This window comes from Podarcis filfolensis (genome assembly GCF_964270895.1).
Source record: "Podarcis filfolensis genome assembly, chromosome: 4".
NCBI classification, from domain to species: Eukaryota; Metazoa; Chordata; class Lepidosauria; order Squamata; family Lacertidae; genus Podarcis; species Podarcis filfolensis.
The window spans coordinates 98,153,563-98,174,836 of NC_139607.1; the positions used below are offsets into that span (position 1 = coordinate 98,153,563).

At 48.4% G+C, this 21,274-nt stretch overlaps 1 protein-coding gene and 1 long non-coding RNA gene across 2 annotated transcripts in view; one reads left to right on the top strand and one right to left on the bottom strand.

Moving 5' to 3' along the window:
- Nucleotides 1-18,201, top strand: part of XRRA1 (X-ray radiation resistance associated 1) — a 37,998-nt gene extending 19,797 nt beyond the window's left edge. The window contains exons 8-19 of the mRNA XM_083609570.1: nucleotides 244-377; nucleotides 1,417-1,515; nucleotides 2,303-2,532; nucleotides 4,044-4,084; nucleotides 5,347-5,457; nucleotides 7,297-7,390; nucleotides 8,184-8,302; nucleotides 10,404-11,990; nucleotides 12,814-12,976; nucleotides 14,073-14,188; nucleotides 15,995-16,100; nucleotides 17,572-18,201. Of these exons, the coding sequence (XP_083465696.1) occupies nucleotides 244-377; nucleotides 1,417-1,515; nucleotides 2,303-2,532; nucleotides 4,044-4,084; nucleotides 5,347-5,457; nucleotides 7,297-7,390; nucleotides 8,184-8,302; nucleotides 10,404-11,990; nucleotides 12,814-12,976; nucleotides 14,073-14,188; nucleotides 15,995-16,100; nucleotides 17,572-17,867 (3,096 nt within the window). The 3' untranslated portion in view covers nucleotides 17,868-18,201. The remainder of the gene's footprint in view (nucleotides 1-243; nucleotides 378-1,416; nucleotides 1,516-2,302; nucleotides 2,533-4,043; nucleotides 4,085-5,346; nucleotides 5,458-7,296; nucleotides 7,391-8,183; nucleotides 8,303-10,403; nucleotides 11,991-12,813; nucleotides 12,977-14,072; nucleotides 14,189-15,994; nucleotides 16,101-17,571) is intronic.
- LOC310761027 lies at nucleotides 2,575-5,433 on the bottom strand. The gene is made up of 2 exons (XR_014547199.1): nucleotides 5,325-5,433; nucleotides 2,575-2,615 (listed from the first exon to the last, which is right to left on the bottom strand). It is a non-coding gene; the product is annotated as an uncharacterized lncRNA (long non-coding RNA).
- Nucleotides 18,202-21,274: the final 3,073 nt, after the last annotated feature.

A 21,274-nucleotide genomic window follows, 5' to 3' on the forward strand; every position in this document is an offset into this window, starting at 1 on the left:
CCCTTCATTTTTGGAGGGGGGAAAGTGCGTCCTATAGAGCGAAAAATACGGTATTTATGTACGTGTTTGCTTGGTACGTTTATGAACATTTATTTTATATATAAGACCTTAAATTTTTTATTTCACCCCCAAGCCATTGGCAATAAAAACATCTCACAGTGTCGTTCTTCCTGCTGTGGCTGGGTTAGAGGTGACGCTGGTTCTTCCCCAGCCATGGAACTGCCTGGTTTGCCTCTGCTCCAGGTCTTGGATCTCTCATACAACAACCTTTCTCCCGAGGACGTCCGAGCCCTGGGAGTTTTGTCCCACTTAAAAGCCCTCCATCTCACCGCCAATGGGCTCACTTCGCTTCCCCTCGACCTGGCTGCCCCTGAGAGGTAAGCCCACGGGGAGAGGAAGGTGGAGAGTAAGAGTTTTTATTTGTGGGGGGGGGGGAGGTCGGGTCGCGTGGGGTTTGTGGAACCTGTAGATCAGGGAAAGCCAACGTGGTGCATTAATAATAATAATAATAATAATAATAATTTTTATTTATACCCCGCCCTCCCCAGCCAAGGCCGGGCTCAGGGCGGCTAACAAGCAATAATAAAAACAAGTTGAATGAATACAACTTAAAAACAAGATTAAAATACAACATTAAAATATTGAAACATTAAAATATTAAAATGCAGCCCCATCACAGGAGGAGAAAGGAAAAAGAAAGAGGGGGAGGGAATCAAATTGGCTCCAAGCCAAAGGCCAGGCGGAACAACTCTGTTTTACAGGCCCTGCGGAAAGAAATCAGATCCCGCAGGGCCCTGGTCTCATGAGGCTAAGCGTTCCACCAGGCCGGAGCCAGTGTTGAAAAGGCCCTGGCTCTGGTTGAAGCTAATCTAACTTCCTTAGGGCCCGGGACCACTAGGGTGTTGCTATTTATGGACCTTAAGGTCCTCCGTGGGGCATACCGGGAGAGGCGGTCCCATAGGTACGAGGGTCCTAGGCCGTGAAGGGCTTTAAAGGTCAAAACCAGCACCTTGAACCTGACCCTGTACTCCACCGGGACCCAGTGCAGCTGGAAAAGCACTGGGTGAATATGCTCCCATGGCAGGGACCCCATTAGGAGCCTCGCTGCAGCAGTCTGCTCCCACTGGAGTTTCTGGGACAGCTTCAAGGGCAGCCCCGCGTAGAGTAAATTACAGTAGTCAAGCCTGGAGGTGACCGTCGCATGGATCACTGTGGCCAGGTCGGGGCGATTCTCATTACCTCCAACCACAGGATATGCTAGCTGGGGGATGATGGGAGTTGTAGTTCAGCAGCATCTCGAGGGCTCCACATCTCTTCCTTTCTCTGTCAAAGTCTTACACTGCACCCTTCTCTTTCCTTTTGCCTTATCCTGAGTGATGTGGCACAGCCAAAGTCACTGTATGTTTCCCTTGGCAGTGAGAGCTCCCCGAGGTTCCCGGCTCTGGAAGTCTTGCTCTTGGACGACAACCGCCTCTGCCACGCCAACGTCTTTGTCAGCCTGGCCAACCTCCGCAAGTAAGGAAGACCTCCTGTGCTTACTATAATAATTTAATAATAATTTATTACTTATACCCCGCCCACCTGGCTGGATTTCCCCAGCCACTCTGGGCGGCTCCCAACAGAATATTAAAAACACGATAAAACATCAAAAATGAACAACTTCCTTAAACAGGGCTGCCTTCAGATGTCTTCTAAAAGTTGGATAGTTGTTTATTTCCTTGACATCTGATGGGAGGGCGTTCCATAGGGTGGGTGCCACCACCCAGAAGGCCCTCTGCCTGGTTCCCTGTAACCTCACGTCTCGCAGGGAGGGAACCGCCAGAAGGCCCTCGGAGCTGGACCTCAGTGTCTGGGCTGAACAATGGTGGGGGGGGGGGGCGCGGGGAACGTCCATGGCAGGTCTGGAGGGTGGCAACACGAGAATGGGCCTCTTCAGTGGTGGCTCCCTGTTTGTGGAATCCTCTCTCCAGAGGGTCTCTCCTGGCACCATTGTTATCTATTTTCTGGCAACAGGCAAAACAGTTCCTTGTTAACCAGGCCTTTCTTTGGCTTTTAACTATCTATGGCATTTTAGAGAGTGTGGGGTGTATTACTGTGTTCCCCACCCATCCTAAGTTTTCCTATATGATTATTATTTTTTTGGTAAGTCGTCTTGTAAGTCACGTGGTAAAAAGTGAGTAATAAATTTAGCAGTTATATTATATAGCAATAATTGGAAAACAGTCTAGCGCTTCGCCCTGGTCTGTGCAGGAGTTCTGCAAACCTTGGCCTTACCACTGGCCTCCTTGTTTCCATTTTTCAGCCTGAAGCAGTTAAACTTGGACAGAAATGGAATCAGAGAGGTGCCATATCTCCACCACTTGGACAGCGGCCGATTCTCCATCCATCCTTTATCTGCCAAGTCGGGCATCAGGGAAGGATTGCGCAGCCGCAAGAGTGCTGGGAAACAGATCCGCCAGGATAAGTCCCCGGCTGGTGGTGGGCAGCCAGAGTACATTGTCTTCCAAAACAGCAAGGACCCAGACAGGACTGGTGGGCCATAATTATATATTATTATTTGTAGTGCAATGGTGCTCCTCGCCCCCGTGGATGATGGTGAAAGAAGCTAACCAAGCCTAGGAAACAAAAAAGAAACAAAACATAAGCCATTTATTAACAGCATAAAATTTTAATTTAAGGACCAGGTTTTATCCGAAGATAAGAGAACTGACAGTACATTTTGGCAATCCTCACAGAACTCTAGCCCAATGGTTGCCATTAATCTGATTTGAACTGATTTTATAATGAAATGATTTTAGAATGTTGTATCATTTTACTGTTGTTAGCCGCTCTGAGCCCGGCTTCGGCTGGGGAGGGTGGGATATAAATTAATAATAATAATAATAATAATAATAATAATAATAATAATAATAATTTACTGTATTGGCCCGAATATAAGCTGCACCCGAATATAAGCCACACCTTTAAAATTCAAGGCGGGGGGGGGGGAGAGAGAAAAATACAATACCTGAATATAAGCTGCTCCCGTAAAATTCCGCAGGCACTCACACCCGTTCCATTTTACTGTATGTCTGTTTCAGCAGTGATATTGTAAAAGCCAATTTTTGTAAGGTCGCAAATTTAAGCCGCACTATTTTCATGGTCAGTATTTGGGGGGGGGAAAGTGAGGCTTATATTCGGGCCAATACGGTATTGATAGCCACTCGTATGGCTATTAATTGGGTGAAAATCTTAAGTCTTTGATGTTAGATGTATGGCTAGCCGAGGGACAGTGCAAAAGATGGAATTGACAGACCTAGTTAGGACAAGAGAAGGAAGACCATCTAATCAATTTATTGGAAAATGAAGGCTCTTCAGTATGTGTGGGAGCAATAAAATGCAAGGTGGTAACAACAACAGCAAGAACAGCAATACTAATTGTTATGTACTGAGTTGAATAGGATCCAAACTGCAGCAGTCTGATTGGTCCTAGAACAATAGGATCCAAAAGGCAGCAGTCTGATTGGTCCTAGAACAATAGGATCCAAAAGGCAGCAGTCTGATTGGTCCTAGAACAATGCAGCAGTATGATTGGTCGGCAGAAACCACCCAATCATGCTCCAGATATAAGTGAATCCACAACCTGATTGGCTTACAGTAGAATTCCGGAATTAGCCAATCATGTGCAGCCCATTGTGTAAATAATGTATATAAAGCAGATACTTTGAGGGGACTTTCATTCATTCCTCCTCACCACTATGAGATGAATAAAGAGCACGAAATCACTTTGCGACTCTGAGTATATTTCACTAATAGTACTGAGCTGGATGGACCAAGGCAGTTCTGAGTTTTTCTCCCCAAAACAAACCATGAACAGCAAGTCAGGAACAACCCTTGGTTACAGCTCACGGTTTCTTTGGAAGTGACTGGGGGTAAGCCCCCTTGAATCTCATAGGATATAGCCATGGTTAGGGCTGCCATCTTAGTCCTGTTTATTCTTCATCTGTATTCAGCATCTTGAAACTGATATCCCTCTTTCCCTCTTTTATTTTTATAAAAAACAGAAGTTATCTTTCCATCCTGGTCCCCAGACCTACCAACACAGGTAAGATTTTTCTTCTCTTTCAAGTCATCCTCATCGGCTCTAGGTAAAAGGTAAGGGGACCCCAGACTGTTAGGTCCAGTCGTGGCCGACTCTGGGGTTGCGGCACTCATCTCGCTTTATTGGCCGAGGGAGCCGGCGTACAGCTTCCGGGTCATGTGACCAGCATGACAAAGCCGCTTCTGGCGAACCAGAGCAGCGCACGGAAATGCTGTTTACCTTCCCGCTGGAGCGGTACCTATTTATCTACTTGCACTTTGATGTGCTTTTGAACTGCTAGGTTGGCAGGAACAGGGACCAAGCAACTGGAGCTCACCCCGTCACAGGGATTCGAACCACCGACCTTCTGATTGAAAGCACACCAGTGCAAGTAGATAAATAGGTACCGCTGCAGCGGGAAGGTAAATGGCGTTTCTGTGCGCTGCTCTGGTTTCACCAGAAGTGGCTTAGTCATGCTGGCCACATGACCCAGAAAAAACTGTCTGTGGACAAACGTCGGCTCCCTTGGCCAGTAAAGCGAGATGAGTGCCGCAACCCCGGAGTCGTTCGTGTCTGGACTTAACTGTCAGGGGTCCTTTACCCTTTTTCAACTGGTAAGAACGCTCCTTTTGTTTGATCTGCTTATTTACTGCCACTGGGGGAGGGATCCGATTCCCCGAAGCCTGGTACTACCCACATATCTTTACAGAGGGTGGTGAACACAGCACATGATATCATGGGCTGTCCCCTGAGCCAGCTATATGACATCGCACGGGATCGATGCCTTAGGAGAGCGAGAAAAATTCTCAGGGATGATTCACACCCCGGCCAGCACCTCTTTAATCTTCCACCCTCGGGCAGAAGATATAGAAGTGTAATCAGTTGTACCAACATGCTAAAAAACAGTTTCTATCCGTGGGCTGTTAGGCTGCTGAACGGAAAATAATATAGCGCAACTGACTTTCGGGGTTGGTGTGTTGTGCGACAAGCACACAGAGTGCAATGAGATTGATTGTTTTTTTGGGGGAGGCTCGGTTAATTTCATTGTACACAGGTTGTACATTGACAATAAAGGTATTATTCTTATTATATGTTATTGCCGGGTGGCATCACAGAGCCACCACTTGCCTTCTGGAGTTGGACAGTCCCAGGGAGAGACTGACACACCCATATGCAGAGATTCTAAGAGGGAGGATCAAGACAACCCATGATGCATTGGGGCAGGTCCTCTTTCTTCTTTGGTGGCCTGGTTTCTGTTTCTCACTTCTCCTCTGCCTTCCTTTCAGGACAGTTCTCCTTCGCCGCAGATCGCTTCTAAGGCCTCCTGTGCCAGTTTCAACCCCGAGTTCACTCTTCCCCTACCGGAGCTGAGGTTTCTCAGCCTGGCCAACAACCAGGTGACTGGATCCTTCCTTTTCCACTGTTAACGAGACACACTGATCTTTTGCAACTAAGTGGTAGAGGCGGGTTTGTCTAGGAATCGCTACGATCTTATATCGCCCCGTTGGAGGACCTGGTTTCTAGTCCTCAACATCATCATCATAATTTTATTTATACCTCGCCCATCTGGCTAGGTTTCCCCAGCCACTCTGGACGGCTCACAACAGAACTGAAAACAGAATAAAACTTCAAACATTAAAAACTTCCCTAAACAGGGCTGCCTTCAGGTGTCTTCTAAAAGTCAGATGATTGTTTATTTCCTTGACATCTGATGGGAGGGCGTTCCACAGGGAGGGAGCCACTACCGAGAAGGCCCTCTACCTGGTTCCCTGTAACCTCACTTCTCACAGGGAGGGAAACGCCAGAAGGCCCTCGGAGCTGGACCTCCGTGTCCGGGCTGAACGATGGGGGTGGAGACGCTCCTTCAGATATACTGGACTGAGGCCATTTAGGGCTTTAAAGGTCAGCACCAACACTTTGAATTGTGCTTGGAAACATACTGGGAGCCAGTGTAGGTCTTTCAGGCCCTCAGAGCTGGACCTCAGTGTCCGGGCTGAACGATGGGAGTGGAGACGCTCTTTCAGGTGTCTAGAGGACCTCAGGCTTCAAAGCCCCTCCCTGGCAGGTACTTCTGGTGGCAGAGGAGACCACACTCAGTATGGGGTGGGGCAGGAAACACCTTTGCATGCTAAGAAGATGCTCTACCACGTCTAGAAAATATTATGACAACACTCAGACGCCACCACTAAGAACAAGTTCTCACAGAGGTGGCAAATCTCTGTGGCACTTCAGAGTTGCAAGTTGTTGCCCATCATTCTTCTTCTTAAAAAAACACCCCCAAAAAAACAACCTTCCAGACTGAAATCTAGATCCCTCAGGGAGGAGAAAAGGCTAGAACCCTTCTCCCTGACATGCAATTTTTCTCTTTCTTTCTTTCTTTCTTTCTTTCTTTCTTCAAAAGAAGGACCCCCCCAATATATATATTACAAAGGCCTATATTCCTATACATGCACCACAACTTAAAATAGTATCTATCCATCTGTAAAACATGTTCTTATGAAGTGACCCACAAGTTGCCTTTGGATCTGGTCTTCAGTTTCTTGGATAATTTGTGAATGAAATGAAGCTCCAGCAGAGGCACCCCTCTGCTTTCTTCCCCCTGCCAGTCTTAATTTGTGAGGCAATTTTCCCCTCAGGGCAATACGCCACCCTCCCTTGTACCAAGTGTTCAAATGTGCACCCTTTAAGTCTCTTCCGAATGCGGCTATAACCCTATGCACTGCTGCTAAATAAAAGCCAATTACTGGTTCATCCACCAAGTCCTGATTTCGGTCATCTTTTAAATACAGGCTCTATAGCGCAGGCTCTGGAGACTTCACGATATGCTGATGAGTAATTTTACTTATCTCGTTAAACACTTGTTCCCCCCAATTTACCACTTTTGTGCATGTCCACCATAGGTGTCTATAGCTGCCTCTGTCCCCACATGCTCACCAGCACATCAGTGGAGTATGTTTATGCGCATATGGATGTTTACCTGAGGTTAAATACAATATCTGCATTATCTTCAGAATTGTTTCCTTGATGCTGGGTGCTTTTTCTATGACCAGGAATTGATTGATGGATGGATGGATGGATGGATGGATGGATGGATTGTGTGAAGTGGGGTAGCCCCAATGCACCTGTCTCCTTCCTAAGCCTAAATCTTAATGGTCCTTTTAATGCTGGCTCCTTTTCTCAGCCAAGACGGACAGTCGCCTACCAGCCTGAAAGCACTGCTGTGTTCTGATTTGCAGATCGAACATGAGGAAGATTTGTTAGCCGTGGCTCTTTTCCCATCGCTGACCGAGTTGACGTTCCACGGCAACCCTTTCACCACATCGCGCAGCGGTAAAACAAGAACACCAGCAACCATTTTCTAGTCCCTGTGGTTATGGGTGTGGCCAGCAACAAGTTTCTAGTCCCTGTGGTTAGGTAAAGGGCCCCCTGGCCATTAGGTCCAGTCGTGACCAACTCTGGGGTTGCGGCACTCATCTCACTTTACTGGCCAAGGGAGCCAGCGTACAGCTTCTGGGTCATGTGGCCAGCAGGACTAAGCCGCTTCTGGTGAACCAGAGCAGCGCACGGAAACGCCGTTTACCTTCCCGCCAGAGTGGTACCTATTTATCTACTTGCACTGGTGTGCTTTCGAACTGCTAGGTTGGCAAGAGCAGAGACAGAGCAACGGGAGCTCACCCCGTCGCGGGGATTCGAACCGCCGACCTTCTGATTGGCAAGTCCCTGTCCCTGTGGTTATAAGGCATGAAAATGCCTGCTGTGAAACCTTAAAAACCAGAAGGTGCCTAAATTAGATATTCTGTGCTCTGCAGATCTCACCTCTTCCTGTGACTAGGAGAGCCAGAATAAAGAGGGCAAAGTCATCAGAAAAAATTTACGTTGCCTCAATCGACACATTTTATGTAGGTTGCAGAATTCATAGAGTTTGGAGCACCCAGGTGCAGATTTTTAGTCCCAAGTCTGCACAACATTGCTGCAGCTGTCTCCACTCTCTGTGCTGTCTTGTGGTTCCTCTTTGTTGCTAGCTGAAATGCATCGTGGAAATGAAGCTAATCTATGCAACATAGACCACCCAGTTGCTTAATGACGATTCCCTCCCCCTTTCTTTTCTTCCCTTCCTTTCCAGGTGATCCACCTTTACTCACCAGTTTCCTTCAGAACAAGCTGGGGATTAAAATGGTTCGGAAGAAAATTTCGAAACTGGAAAAGCCACGTATCTTTATACCCAACAAGCCTAGCCGGAAGGTAGGAGCCCTTAGGAAGGCGTTAAGGCGTTCAGAATGGGAAGCTTTTAAACAGAAGTCGGGTGCCTAGGAATTCTTTGTGATTCCCGCATTGCAGGGGGTTGGACTAGATGACCGGTGGGGTCCCTTCCAGCTCTACGATTCTGCTGTAGTTTATTGAGGAGAAGGGGGCAAGAGGAAGATGATGTTTCCACTGTTGTTCGTCAGACTTGGAAGGGCCAAGGAACCTCCCTGCAGCTGACTCATAACCCAAAGATTTTGCTGGCACAGGGAGTTCAATTTAATATATGAATTTTAGCTTCTGCCTATCTACTGCTACTCACCTACAGAACCTCCCGGGTGTTAAGATCAGCAGAGGGGGGACCCTCTTAGTCGTTTCTCCACTCTCAGGCGCAAGCTGGTGGGGGCGGCCTGGGAGAATGCAATCTCTGGCACAGGCGGAATTCTTTCCCCACAAAGGTGCGCTTGGCAACTTCCTTGCATAATTCCCATCATAAGCCAAAGACACGCCTCTTTTCCCCGGCCCCTGACACCTGAGAGGTGCCTTTTCAGGACCCGACCAATTACTGTGGCGGTCATTTGTTTTAAACTCATTTTAATATCGAATTTTTTAATTGCTATGACCTGCCCTTGGGCCTTAGGATGAATTATTTCATTATTATTTATTAAATTTGTAAGCTACCCATCACCCAGTATCAGGGCGGTTCACAGCATAAAAATACGAGGTAAAAACACTAAATACGTAATGAAAGCCAGAACAAAAACATGCCAGTAACCCCCCACTCCCCCCGTCCTGGGTAAGAAATAACAAGAAGAAGAAGTTGTTGTTATTTGGCAATCCTGATCCAAGATCTCATGTCTTCCCTTCCAAAGTCCTGCCCACTCCTGTTCTGCCAGCAGCAGATGCATTGCCTTCTAGGCTCAGAATAAGGAACTTCTGGACCTTCCAGATTTTGAACTCCCGACTCCCATCCTCCCTGACCCTTGGCCACGTTGGATGAGGCTGATGGGAGATGGAGCCTGACCACATCTGGAGGGCCTATGGGTTCCTCCATCCATCTCTTAAGCCCTGAGTTCCCCCAGCCAGCTTCTCATTTTCTCAGCTCTGTTCATTCCCCAAATCTTCCTAAACATACTCCTCTGCAGTGGGAAAAGGGGGTGCTGTTTTCTCCCACTGTTTAGTTTCTGAAAAGTGCAATGTTGATTGGGTGCATAGCTGTCAACCGCCCCTTATTTGGCGGGAAACTCCCTTATCTCATCACTGTTTCCTGCTGCTGTCCTGGATTGATGATGTCCCTTAAATTTCCCGGGTTTCATGCTCGCCCGGCTCGGGAGGGAAGTGGCGGCTCAGGGTCCTACGCCAAGAGAGAGCGAGAGAGAGCGCGTGCACGAGCTGCCGCGTCTCTGTCTCTCCCTTTTCCCCCTCAGGGGCGCGTCGTGAGGAGACGGGTGGTGGCGGGCGGGCAGGCAGCCCCTCTCTTGCAAGACTTCCGCTGCGCTGCCAGGGGAAGCTGGAGGCGGCGGTGGCTGAGGAAGCGGCCTTAGGGAGGAGGAAGAGGAGGGGATGGGGAGGGATGGAGAAGGGCGGTGCTTCAGCGGCTGCGGCTGCGCCGCAACCGCCTCATGCTGGGCTCATGGGTGAGAGTCTCTCTTCCTCCCTCCCTCTCTCTCGGGCGGGGAAGGGCCGATGCAACTCCTCGCGCCAGGACGACAGCAGCCCCGACGTGCATAAGCTAAGCAAAATCCCTTATTTGGGCTGCTGATCCCTTATTTTTGAGGCTACTGGTCCCTTATTTTCAAATCTGTAAGTTGACAGCTATGATTGGGTGGGGTGCAGGAAGAATGACACTTGTGGTTATTTATTACATGAAGTTTTTGCACCATTTGATTGCAAAACAACGACAAGAAGGCCTTACAAATGTGGAATGGGCACCATGGGGCAGCTGAAATAGTGCCAGCTCTGCTGATTAATGGTTAGGGTTTTAAGAGTTGTAGATTGTGGCTAGGGATGGGTGCTGGGTTTGGAAAGACAGGAGACTGTTCCGCTGTGGTCCTCCCGGGTCTAGAATGCATCACACCGTGGCCCTCTGTGTCTTTTGCAGGTGAAAGCACAGCTGCCCAAGGTCCAAAAGCGGCCTCAGATGCTAGAAGACCACCTGGAGACCACCTTCTGGCAGCTGTGGACAGGTGCAGATCTGGATCCCAATAAAAGAGCAAGTCTGGACGAGCCTCTTCCACCCATCAAGAGATTTTCACTACCGTATAAACCAGAGAAGCCCGTCTTGCCTCTTAAGGAGGGGGAAATATCTGCACCCTCTTCTCTGGAGGGTTGTGTTTGTGATGCTTCAGCAGACCAGCTCTCAGCAGACCAGCTGGAAGACGTTCCTGAAGGCCAGTCTTCGCTAGCTGACTTAGTGTTTGGAAATGTTGCTTCCACTCAACCTCCTGTGGAGCAGCTCCCACCTGAACCTCTCCCACCAGAAGAGAATCTGCCTGAACCCAGCCCTCTGATCACAGCACCTTCAAAAGGACAAGACCTACCCAGGATGCCTCAGTTCATCTCATTGTCTTTGCCGGGGCAGGACCACGGTGCTCCTGTCCCTCCTCCCAACTCACCTTTGCCTTTGCAAGAGCAGGGTCTCCCCCAAGGTCCTCCAGCAGAACCAGATCAGCTGAGGCCGTTTCCACCCTGCAGCTCGCTTTTGCCAGGACGAAGTAGATCAGAACCTCTTCCACCAGCTCATTCTCCCGCAGGGGAGCAGGACTTGTCCGGGTCTCCAGCCAGATCCCTGTCGGTGGGACAGGGCTTTCCTGATGCCTCCCCACCAGCAGGACCACCAGCAGTGGAGGGTGATCACCCAGAACCCATCCCACCAGCCAGCACAGCTACTCCAGGACCAGATTTGCCAGAACTTGTCTCAGCTACTAGATCAACCTCAGCAGGTCCACCGAGGATTCTCCTGCCAACCACTTCTCCTGCAGAAGGTCAAGATCAGGTGGAGCCACACAGCTCAGCTTCCGAAAGTTTGCCTGGACCTGCTCCACCACACTTGTCTGGGACTCTCCTGCCGACCACTTCTCCTCCAGAAGGGCAAGATCAGGTGGAGCCCTCTCAGGACCTGGCAGAACCCGTCTCTCCATTGATGCCCCGCTTGGAGGAACCAGCTCCCTCTGAGCCTGTTCCACCACCTGGATCCCCTCCAGCAGAGCAAGATCACCTGGAATCTGCTCCATTACCCACACAAGAGCAGATTCAGCCAGAGCCTGTTCCACCACCTGGATCCCCTCCAGGGGAGCAGGACTTGGCCCAGCCAAGCCCTCCTTCGGCTGAACGGAATCTTTCCTGGACTTCGCAGCCAACCGGATCCCCTCCAGGAGGGCAGGATCATCTGGAACCCGTTCCACCGGCCACCTCACCGGTCCAAGAACCCGACCGATCGGGTTCCGAGCCCCAAGATGGATCAGAGGAAGAGGAGTTTTCAGAATCTCGACCAGCCAGCTTAACTTCTGTGGAATGTGGCCTGTCTGGGTCGTCTTCTAGGGAGCTTTACATGCTCTTTGCCAAAGTCCACTCGAGCACGAAGCCTATTTTTGAAACATATGATAGTCTTTCTAGTGAGGGCGAGGTGTTTAGCGGCAGCGGGGAGTTCGTGGAGGCAGAGGAAACAGAATCCATTTTCATGACGCAGGTATGTCAGCTGGCAGTATGCCATGGTATTTAAGCAAGAGATGTTTACCAATGAAGCCATTCTAGAATCCCAACCTGTAGTTTACACTAGACAATGTATCGTCCCAGAACCGGTTTGAAGTCCATATTGCAGGCATCTCCAAACTCGGCCCTCCAGATGTTTGGGGACTACATATACATATCAAATAGTCCAAATAGGTACCCATGCCCATACGGGCCATTTGTGTCCGACTCTAGGGTTGTGCACCCATCCCACTTAAGAGGCCGGGGGCCAGCGCTGTCCGGAGACACTTCCAGGTCACGTGGCCAGTGTGACGAAGCTGCTCTGGTGAGCCAGCACCAGCGCAGCACATGGAAACGCTGTTTACCTTCCCGCTATAAAGCAGTACCTATTTATCTACTTGCACTTAAGGGTGCTTTCGAACTGCTAGGTGGGCAGGAGCTGGGACCGAAAGACGGGAGCTCACCCCGCCGCGGGGATTCGAACCGCCAACCATACTATCGGCAAGCCCTAGGCCCTGAGGTTTTACCCACAGCGCCACCCGCGTCCCTCTAGTCCAAATATTCTGCCTAAATTATAAAAAAGAATTGTTGGGACTTCCCATGCTTCACGTTCGGGGGGGGGGGAGGCTCTGATCATCTCATATCTCTGCTGCCTTGAATAGTCTTTCCAATAGTTCCTTTAAATCTTCCTGTTGTTAACCTTCCTTCTTTCATGGCCTCTGAGTTGTTTCCACAAGCGAGTTGAAATAAGCAATGATATGTTTCTGTGTGGGTTTTGTGTATGACTCTCACATACCTCCATTTCTTTCTTGGGTCTGAAGGTGGACGAGGAGACTGGCCCCTTGCCGAAGACTGAAAGGGTGGCATCCCCACGTAAGATGTCAGGCAAAGGAAAATGGCAAGCCCAGCCAGTCCCTGAAAAATACAAGGGTTATGAAGAGCTGCTTGGCGGAGACCCTGGCGCGGATTTCGTTGACCCAGTGGGTGAGTTGACCTGGGACTGCTGGAAATTTCCAGAGTGCATAATAAGATTTTTGTTTATTTGGTTTTGCAGAGTGCATATTTCATATATTTCATACTGTTCAATGTTCTGTATAGATTATATAAAGAGTTTATATCGACATCGCATTGTTGTACTTGGTCATCGTGTTGCCTTGGGTACCACTGATAATTGTTTGCAACACAGGGGTTTAATTGGTGACAAAAGGATCTTGGCTGGGCCCCATGGTTGAACTTTCCTCTCTCATCACACAGAGAGCTACCATCTAACTTTTGCAAAGGTACATCTGTCTCTGCATCGTCCACACTGCGCGTGTGTGCATGCGTGCGCATGGGCCCTCAAGATTCACCTAGTGTATGTACTCACGTTTTTAAAAATGCACATCTATTTCGTGAAGTCACTCTGTACTCTCTGCATTGATCTGTGTTTCGGGTGCCGAGTTGCTCTGTGTAAAATGAAGCTCTGTGGTCCCTGTTCACTATAATGGTAAATCTAAAAACAGCTACAGTGGTACCTTGGTTTTTGGACGTCTCCATTGATGAACATTTCGGTTTTTGAACGCTGTAAACCTGCAAGTAAATGCTTCGGTTTTCAAACACCCCATGGAAGTCGAACATTGAGTTTTCCGTATTGTGTTTTCGGTTTTCGAATGTTTCAGAACTCGAATGGTCTTCCGGACCATTTGAAAACCGATCTACCACTGTATAACTTTCCCCCTTTTTGGATAAAGTGGATTAAATTTGCAGGCCTCTTCAGAGTGGATTAAGCCTCCCCAATTGCAGAGAAGAAAAGGTCCAGGGCTTTCTGTTGGGGGAGTAAAAGGGATTCATTTCCCTTCATAATCTTGTATGGGGAGGGGGAAGCAGGGGGTCAGTTGTCTTTTGCTCTTTCCCACCTAACATAATTCAGAAATAGATGGGTGGTGTATCTTATTGCTTGTTGCTTATTTTAAAGAGCTTTGTGGTGTCCTGGTGGAATTCATTTTCTAGTTTGATTCCTGAGAGATCTTCTAAACAGCGTTTACGTTAACATGGTTCCCAACCCCAATTTCCCCTGTGCTCCCATTTTTATTTCAACCAGGAATACAGCACAATGTCCAAGCTCTGGAGAAGGCGCTCCGATATCCCCGTGTGTACCGCGAATCAAAGGCCAGGCTGGACAGCTACCAGAAGCCTTATGTGCCTGCAGAGAAAAAGGTACTGTATTTTTCGCTCCATAAGACGCACCGGACCATAAGACGCACCTAGTTTTTAGAGGAGGAAAGGGGAAAACCCCTGGTTTTTTTGAGGATCAGCTCACAGTTATGCAGCTTCTTTTGCAAAGGGGAAAAGTCCCGTTATTTTGAGGATCAGCTCAAAGTTGTGCAGCTTCTTTTGCAAAGGGGAAAAGCCTCGTTTTGGGAGGGATCAGCTCACAGTTGTGCAGCTTCTTTTGCAAAGGGGGAAAGCCCCATTTTTTTTTGAGATCAGCTCAAAGTTGTGCAGCTTCTTTTGCAAAGGGAAAAAATCTTGTTTTTATGGGGTTCAACTCACAGTTCTGCAGCTTCTTTAGGAAAGAAAGGGTGCCGTTTCTTCTGTTTCCAGACAGATTATCTAATCAGCCAGTCTCATGTCGCTGGGGAAACAAACAGCCTCCGTTTGCAGAACATTCAAGAATGGAGGCCTGGGCAAGGGCCGGGGCAGGAAAGGGAGCCAGCGATCAACCACACATTCACTCCATAAGACGCACAGACATTTCCCCTTACTTTTTAGGAGGAAAAAGGTGCGTCTTATAGAGCGAAAAATACGGTAAATGGTATCCAGGGAAGTAAAACTCTTGCCTCTAGACCTGGGAGGTTGGAGCTCAAACTTCTACTCAGGGGAGGGGTGTTTGGCAAAGGTTCCCTCTGTGCCTCAGTCCCCTATCTGTAAAATGGGAAGATACAAAGGGAGGGGGGCATGTTGTCAAATGAACAAGCACATCAAGAAAGCGCTTTGTGAAATACTTTGCAAAATATCGATGCTAAATTGTACTGAGGTCACCCTCTAGATTAGTGACTTCCAAACTTTTTGGAGCCAACTCCCCCCCTTTAGGTTCCGTAAACTCACTGCCCGTCTCCATTACTGTACCCTATAAAAAGCAATATTCAGAATAGCACTAAGGAAGATGACAACAGAGGCGGATTTAGGGGGACACAACCGGTTCGGTCACACTAGGTGCAGAGCCTCGGGGACACCGCAACTATGATGTAGAATGGAAGGCGGGAGGAGGCACAGATTTTTGCGCCGCTCTGGTTTCTCCAGAAGCGGCTTAGTCCTGCTGGCCACATGACCCGGAAAAACTGTCTGCGGACAAACGCTGGCTCCCTTGACCTGGAGGTGAGATGAGCGCCGCAACCCCAGAATCGTTTGTGACTGGACTTAACTGTCAGGGGTCCTTTACCTTTACCTTTATTTATACCTTGGTAGGCAATCCCCAGCAAAAGGTTGCAGCGTGGAGCGTGAAGGGCAGGCAGACACAACACCCTCCAGGATGCTCATTTGCATTCCTCCCTCCTCTCCTGTCCACCCCCCCCCCCCCGGAAAAAAAGCAGACACTGGGCATTCCGTGGCCACTGAGCATGCTCGGTCCTCATCCAGCTGCCTCATTGCTTTTTAGCACTCTCCCCCCCCCCCGCACCATTTTGGCTATACAGTGGTACCTCGGGTTAAGTACTTAATTCGTTCCGGAGATCTGTTCTTAACTTGAAACTGTTCTTAACCTGAAGTACCACATTAGCTAATGGGGCCTCCTGCTGCTGCTGCGCCGCCAGAGCATGATTTCTGTTCTCATCCTGAAGCAAAGTTCTTAACCCGAGGTACTATTTCTGGGTTAGCAGAGTTTGTAACCTGAAGCGTATGTAACCTGAGGTACCACTGTATAAGGATCGGCCCACACTCCTGAGCATCACCAATAGAGGGAATGGTAAGTGAAGATGTGGGGATTGTCCGTGGCCTTCTCATTTTGATCCGCTTTCTGTGCAGGCCTTGAGTGTCCGTCCGCCGCCAGCTGAAAAGACCCGGCTGCAGAAGCTGGAAGAAATCCTCCTGAAGATGCGCAACCCCACGAATATCATACAGATGCCGCTAGGTATTTATTTATTTCATAAAATTAACGCACCACTTGATTGCAGAAAGAAAGAAGAAACCTCTGAGCGGATTACAAACAAGGTAAAGCAACAAAAGGATCAGTGAGAAAAATTAAGAAAAATGAGCAACACTTAGCTCTGTTGGTGGGGGACGCGGGTGGTGCTGTGGTCTAAACCACTGAGCCTAGGGCTTGCCGATTGGAAGGTCAGCGGTTCGAATCCCCGCGACGGAGTGAGCTCCTGTTGCTCTGTCCCAGCTCCTGCCAACCTAGCAGTTTGAAAGCACGTCAAAGTGCAAGTAGATAAATAGGTACCGCTCCGGTGGGAAGGTAAACGGCATTTCCGTGTGCTGCTCTGGTTCGCCAGAAGCAGCTTAGTCAGGATGGCCACATGACCCGGAAGCTGTACGCCGGCTCCCTCGGCCAATAAAGTGAGATGAGTGCTGCAACCCCAGAGTTGTTCACGACTGGTCTTAACTGTCAGGGGTCCTTTACCTTTGTAGCTTTGTTGGTTAGAAGGTGGTGCTGAGAATGCCAGCGTTGCAGGTTCTATCCCTGTTTGGGGTAGCTGCCCTTTCCTGCTTTGCAGGGGGTTGAACTGAATGACCCTCAGGGTCCCTTCCAACTCTATGAAACCTTCTGAAAAGTTAAAACAAAAATAGACTAAGAAGAGATTAAGACTCACTCACACAGCAACACTAGCCTGTTTTCCATCTAACCTCCCTTGCTCCTCTCTCGCAGCTGGCAGAAGCAGAATACAGTGGTACCTCGGGTTAAGTACTTAATTCGTTCCGGAGGTCCGTTCTTAACCTGAAACTGTTTTTAACCTGAAGCACCACTTTAGCTAATGGGGCCTCCTGCTGCTGCTGCGCTGCCAGAGCACAATTTCTGTTCTCATCCTGAAGCCAAGTTCTTAACCCGAGGTCGTATTTCTGGGTTAGCGGAGTCTGTAACCTGAAGCGTCTGTAACCCGAGGGACCACTGTACATTATTCAAATGCAATGAAAAATAGACCTGCCTGGCTGCAGTTTGGTTCCGTTAATAAGAACACAAGAGCCTGCTGCGCTGGGCCAGTGGCCCATCTAATGGATAATCCTGTTCTAACAGTGGCCAACCAGATGCCTGTGGGAAACTGGCAAGCAGGATCCGAGCACAAGAGCACTCTCCCCTGCTGTGGTTTCCAGCAACTGGGATTCAGAAACATTGGAAGCAGAACAGAGCCATTGTGGTTCGTAGCCCCCGATAGCCCTCCATGCACTTGTCTAATCGTCCTCCAAAGCCATCCCAGTGCATAGCTGCCAACGTTTCCCTTTTTTAAAGGGAAATTCCCTTATTCCGAATAGGATTCCTCGCAAGAAAAGGGAAAAGTTGACAGCTCTGTCCCAGTTGGTGGCCATCACTACCTCCTGTGGGAGTTCCATAGTTGAGTTGCGTACGGCATGAACAGGCCCTTTCTTTGCTGCGTTCTTTGCAGTGTGCATCCTGCGGAGGAAGAAAGACAACTGGCGCGAGTACCGGCAGGCCCTGGCGATGCTGAAGGAGTTCCGGAAGGAGTATAAAGCGGCAGTGGCCAGCTGCAACAAGCAGGTTGAGTCCAAAGCCATTAGTAAGAAGGGTACCAGTGCAGAGACGAGCCAAAACTTGATGCTCGAGGGTCTCCCCGAGGCTGAGGTGGGTGGGCAGCCACTTGAAGAATCCTCGGTCCCTACGGAGGAGAAAGGATTTTCTCCATCCAATCCGAAGAAAGCTCAATTTAAACCGGACTGCTGAGGAACCGCCTCTTTTTACAAGACATAGAGCTATTTGCTGTATTTTCCGAAGAGTCCCATGTCCTAGGAGACCATAGTGGTGTAACTAGCAACCATAGGAACGGAGGTTACCTACTTCCAAACCCTCTGCGAAGGTTTGACCCGCTCAGGGTTACAGGCTAAGAGTAGTTCAGGCTCCACTTCAGTGCAGACGTTCAGAAGCGCAACAGAAAACCGACGGGAACCGCTAGGTGCACTCCGAAAGGCTGTTTCAGGATGCAGTTCCCATCTAAATCATGAGACTTGAACCCGGGCAGCCGCCGCAAAAGCAGTGAAATAAATGTGTCATGGTGGGCCTCCGGTTTTATCAAATGACTACGGCCTAAGTCCCCCCTTTTACAATTGTTCAGATGGAAGAACCTTGGTAGAATCTGTTGGGAGAGGGAAAGAAGTCATGCCAAGACAGCTTTCCATAGCAGCAGTGACTGGCACAGAAAGGCTTCTTCACACTTCCTGTGCCTTATTGTAAGACCCCAATTGCCCATGTAGTTGCTAGACATTTCCCCACTTGCCCCAAATCAGGGGAGCCGGTAAAAGGGCATGTTGTTCCTTGCACACTTCTTTTGCTTTGCAGGTTTAAATTGCCCCCGACGCCTCACGACCGCTTGCCCCAACTCTTTCCTTTCCCCTTAGGCTGTGATTCTAGGGGGGGGGGAGTAATTAAATATTTAACCCTTTAGGTAATTGTGCAGTTAATATTCTGCTTTACGTACCCGATAATCCTTCACAATCCACTCTCTGAGCTCAAAGAGAATTGGCATTTGCAGATGTGGTCTTTTCAGATCAGTTAGCTAAACCACCCAGTAGCAATTCATGGGCCAAACCTTGCTGTTTCTTTTACCAAGGCAGAATTCCCTCTTCAGACCACCCAAGGTTAAAAGGGCAACCATTTAAAATTAGTACAGTACTGCAGGGAGGGAGAGGCAAGAGCAATGGCCACCCAGCGGCAGTCTATCATGTACACACAGGACCCCAACTCAGTCCCATTCTTCCTCATAGTCCAGACTTCCGAGTCCCATGGCTTTTTCCCCATGAGCTCAGGCAGAATGGCTTGGCTTCCTCACACCGAGTCACCGATGTTTTCTCTAGATTCAAGCATTCTTCTTTTGCCCATGCATGGGAGTGCCTGTAACTCATTCCCTGGGCATGTACATGGGAGCATGAAGGTACATGCACAGAGATCAGCTCGGCCTGTCTCCTCTGTGAGCCCCTCTCTGGAGCATGAAGCACATTTTACCCTCTCAGATCGAAATCTATTTTTGTTGCAGAGAACTCTCTAAAATTCACTGAAACCCAAGCCAGTCTGGGGCTGCATTCTACCTTGTTGGTACAGTGGGACTACTAGGTAGAGGTAGGGAACGAATTTTTGCATATGTAGGCTGCCGAACGTGCATCTGAGTAGTCCTTGGAAAATTCTAAGAAACTTGTAAGTAGATGGAAGAAATAAAAGCATCTCTAAAGAAGTTTAAATCACCACTGCTGGATCAGCATGGAAGATGGGCTAATTCCCCTCCCCCTTCCAATTCATCTGACTGCTAGTTAAGTATTGATCCTTGTTCAGGGTGGCAACGTAGGTAAAACTACGCTAAAGGGGGTTGTGAATAACTACAAAAATGATCCACTATCCAGTCATTTCCTGGTCAACTCAACTATCTTATTTTAAGTGGAGGGGCTTGTCAAAGAGGGAGATTGAGGAAAGCATGCAATTTCATTGTGTTAGAATCAGTAGCTGGGTTGAGTTAAAGGACATCCACTTTTCTTTTCTTTTTTATTGTTGCAAACCCCCTTCCCCCACCCCCAAAAATCCATTTCTAAGAACTTAGTGAGGGAGACTTGTGTACCTTTACCCATAAAGACAGACACACACATTCGTTTCTCAGTAAACAGATTTGTTTTATCAAAAAATCTGATGAAGCCACAGTGATTCAGTTGCGATCTCAAAAATGATGCTTTGTCTTGTACTGCACTGGTTTTCAAGTACCAAGCGGAGGATACACACCAAAGCACAAAATGATTTAAAGCATACTGGGGGTGGGGGGGGGTGTTGGGAGAAGGGAATTAGATAAATGCAGCAACATCAATTTTTCTGGGAACAGTCTGACAGTAAACACCAGTAGAACCTAGCTTACACAAAATCCCACCAATGGTAACCGAAAAAAGGTGTTTTCTTTGTTTGCATAGTGGATAGCTAATTCTATACCTGCTTGCAGTGTTTTAAATAGTTGGAAAAGGAACAATGTTTTCCATCAGATTCCTAATAACACAACATTTAGGAAGATGGCGGCACCAGCTGCAGAGTTCAGCAGTGCAGTTTTGACCTTACTGTGGAGACTCGGCACAGAGTATCTCACAGACCAGCGTCGAAATTGATGGACTTTCACATCCAGTCAGTTCTCGGGCAAGGAATGTTACTTTAAGCGACTGCATCTGGTCCTCTCCGAGAGCTCAAACTGGTTTTGGGTGGCACCTTTCTGAAGGCAAGGCCGCCTTAATCCACCAGTAAAGATGAAAATCAAGATGCCAGCGTGATCCTTTTTAAAAGCCCAACAAGAAGCATTGCAGGTGCTCATTGAAGCAATGTCCAGGTTTGTTTTTTGTCCATTTTTTTTGGGGGGGGGAATCAATGCATTATAGAAAGTCTTTAAGGCTTGTACTTTCCTCTTCCTTTGCCTTCATTGAGAGAACTTCAACAAAGTGCTTGGGTTTGACCTGTAGTCCATGACATGCCCCACAATACATTTGAAGAGAAAGAATACTGACAGTTATATAATAAAATGCAATACAATCATCGTACAAAATCCATTCTTTTGGCACTTTCCCCATCTTCGCTATTTCCACCAACATCTGTAATCAAATGAAGAACTTGCATCGCTCCCTTCTTCAAACAGGGATATCCAAGAGGGTCAGAGCGGATTTTCAGGGTCAGATTGTGTCTTTGGCAGCTGCATTCATTCACTCACTGTCAAGATCTCTCCCCCCCCCAACTGAGCTATAAACAGAACCCCATTTTTAAACCTCATCAGGAACCAGACAAAGGCAAGAGCCGGTAAGCAGGAAGTTCACACCCACTGACATTTATGGGAAGACATTCTTTGACCTCCGTGAGTACGTAACAGGCCCAACAGTAGTGCTCTCCTTGATAAGTAGGCAAGCCTGGGTCAGTTTCTGACCAAATGAGGGCAGATCTCTCAAGGGCAAGGAAAACACAAAAACACAAGGGCACGCTTTTAGGCTATGAGGTGGGCAACCAACCTTGCAAGATTAAGGCCCCCCGCATCTATCTAGACTAAACGGCCCCGTTAATACATTCAGTGGCCAATAGGCTCATATGTCCAAAGAGATTCGTGTTTGGCATCAGGTCGGCCAGAA